Source organism: Austrofundulus limnaeus, unplaced genomic scaffold (assembly GCF_001266775.1).
Source record: "Austrofundulus limnaeus strain Quisiro unplaced genomic scaffold, Austrofundulus_limnaeus-1.0 Scaffold426, whole genome shotgun sequence".
In the NCBI taxonomy this organism is placed as follows: Eukaryota; Metazoa; Chordata; class Actinopteri; order Cyprinodontiformes; family Rivulidae; genus Austrofundulus; species Austrofundulus limnaeus.
Window position 1 is genome coordinate 246,776 of NW_013952828.1, and position 1,706 is coordinate 248,481.

General features: G+C 31.9%; 1 protein-coding gene across 1 annotated transcript in view; it reads left to right on the forward strand.

Annotated features, from left to right (window-relative positions):
• Positions 1–818, forward strand: part of si:ch73-335l21.4 (RING finger protein 186) — a gene marked incomplete at its 5' end in the record, with an annotated part of 1,846 nt that extends 1,028 nt beyond the window's left edge. Inside the window, 1 exon segment of the mRNA XM_014024540.1 lies at positions 479–818. Within this exon segment, the coding sequence (XP_013879994.1) occupies positions 479–537 (59 nt within the window). The 3' untranslated portion in view covers positions 538–818.
• Positions 819–1,706: the final 888 nt, after the last annotated feature.

Consider the following 1,706-nt stretch of genomic DNA (forward strand, 5'->3'; position numbering starts at 1 on the left):
CACAGGAATTTTACAACAGAACAGAGATATTTATCATTAGTCCCTGTTTGTATGGGGTTCATGATGTGTCAAAATATGTTAAAGTTCATAACTCCTGCTGTCATTGGATGTGCTGCCTTATAGCCTACAAATTCCTTATTTTGATTTCTAACAAGTTCCTGAGACCATTCTACCATTTATTTTGCCTAAATTATTAGCTAAAATCGTTTGATTCACGATTTGATGCAATAAGATATAACAGGACATTACAGACTGATACATGTTAAAATGCAATATAATGTGATATAATATGATACAGTATAAACCAATGTAACATAATATGATCTAATAAGTAATTTATTCTGTCTTTAGCCAAGTTAGTTTTGGGTTCAGTGCTGTCCTGATAGTTAAAGTAATTTCTACAGATTCAGACATTTACACAGATGTGAGCCTTTTAAAATTTGTATTAAATCTGACTTGTCTTCTTGTCTTTCCTCAGCCTGTATGAGCAACGATGAGTGGAGGACCCTGGCCATGATGTCCAGCTACATGTTCTGAGCACACACACCCTCATATCCTGGATAATGTGACTTTATTTATGGTCAGAGTTTCACCCACTGACTGAAGAAGATGAAGATGATGAAAACTTTGCTGGCAAGATATGGACACATACGTTTGTTTTGGTTTTCTAGTGTTTAAATTACTAAATTATAAAGTAGAATTGCACTGCACCTGAACAAGGAATGCTTTAAAAAACTATGTTAAGATTTTTTTTAAACTATTTATTGTTTCATAATATTTTTTTATTATTTTTATTGGACAAATAAACAAGTTCTCATTTTAAAGTTTGTTGTAACTGTGTGTTGAATTTTGTTTGAGTTTGTGCAAATCTAAAATTTAAAAATGTGTAGCTTAAAGTTTCGATCATAAAGTAAAACTAATTTCTGATGTGGTCTAACCAGGGAAATGGCTTTTTCTAAAACTGAACAAAAGCTAAAATTAGCAAAAGAGATGCTAAAATCAGCAATACAGTAGCTAGAAAATAGATTTAGCTAAAATGTACCATAAATTAGCAAAAGAGCTGTTAAAAGCAGCAAGAACCTTATAGCCAACAGCTCAAACAAGCATTAATACTAAAACCGACAATTAGCAAACAGCTAAAATTAGCAAAATCACCGCTCAAAGTGTAATAGCAAAAGTATCTAGATGTTAAATTCAAGTTAAATGTAACAAAAGGGTTTACAAAAAAAACTTAAATGAGCAAAATTATAGCTTTTACAAAGAAGTAAACATTGTCTTAGTTAAAAGCTCATGGGAGCACTACAAAAACTAATTACTACAATTAGAAAACAGCTAAAATGAGCAAAACCATAGCTAAAAGCTAAATTAGCAAAAATGTGGCTAAAAGCTAAATCCAACAAAAGAGCTGATAGAAGCTAAATGAACAAACTATAGTTAAATATTTAAATGAGCAATGCCATGAGTAAAAAAAAGTTGCAATTAGCAAAACTATAAAAGCTAAAACAAACAAGACATAAGCAATATGCTAAAAGAAACTAAATAACAAAAACATTTTAAATTTGCTTAAAGTTAAGAGAATGTCTTTAAAACAGGGGTGGGCAATCCTGGTCCTCGAGGGGCCCTAGCCCAGCAGGTTTTATGATTTTCCCTGCTCCAACACACCTGATTCAGACATAGAATTACCAAGTTCTGCAGTATGGAGGACC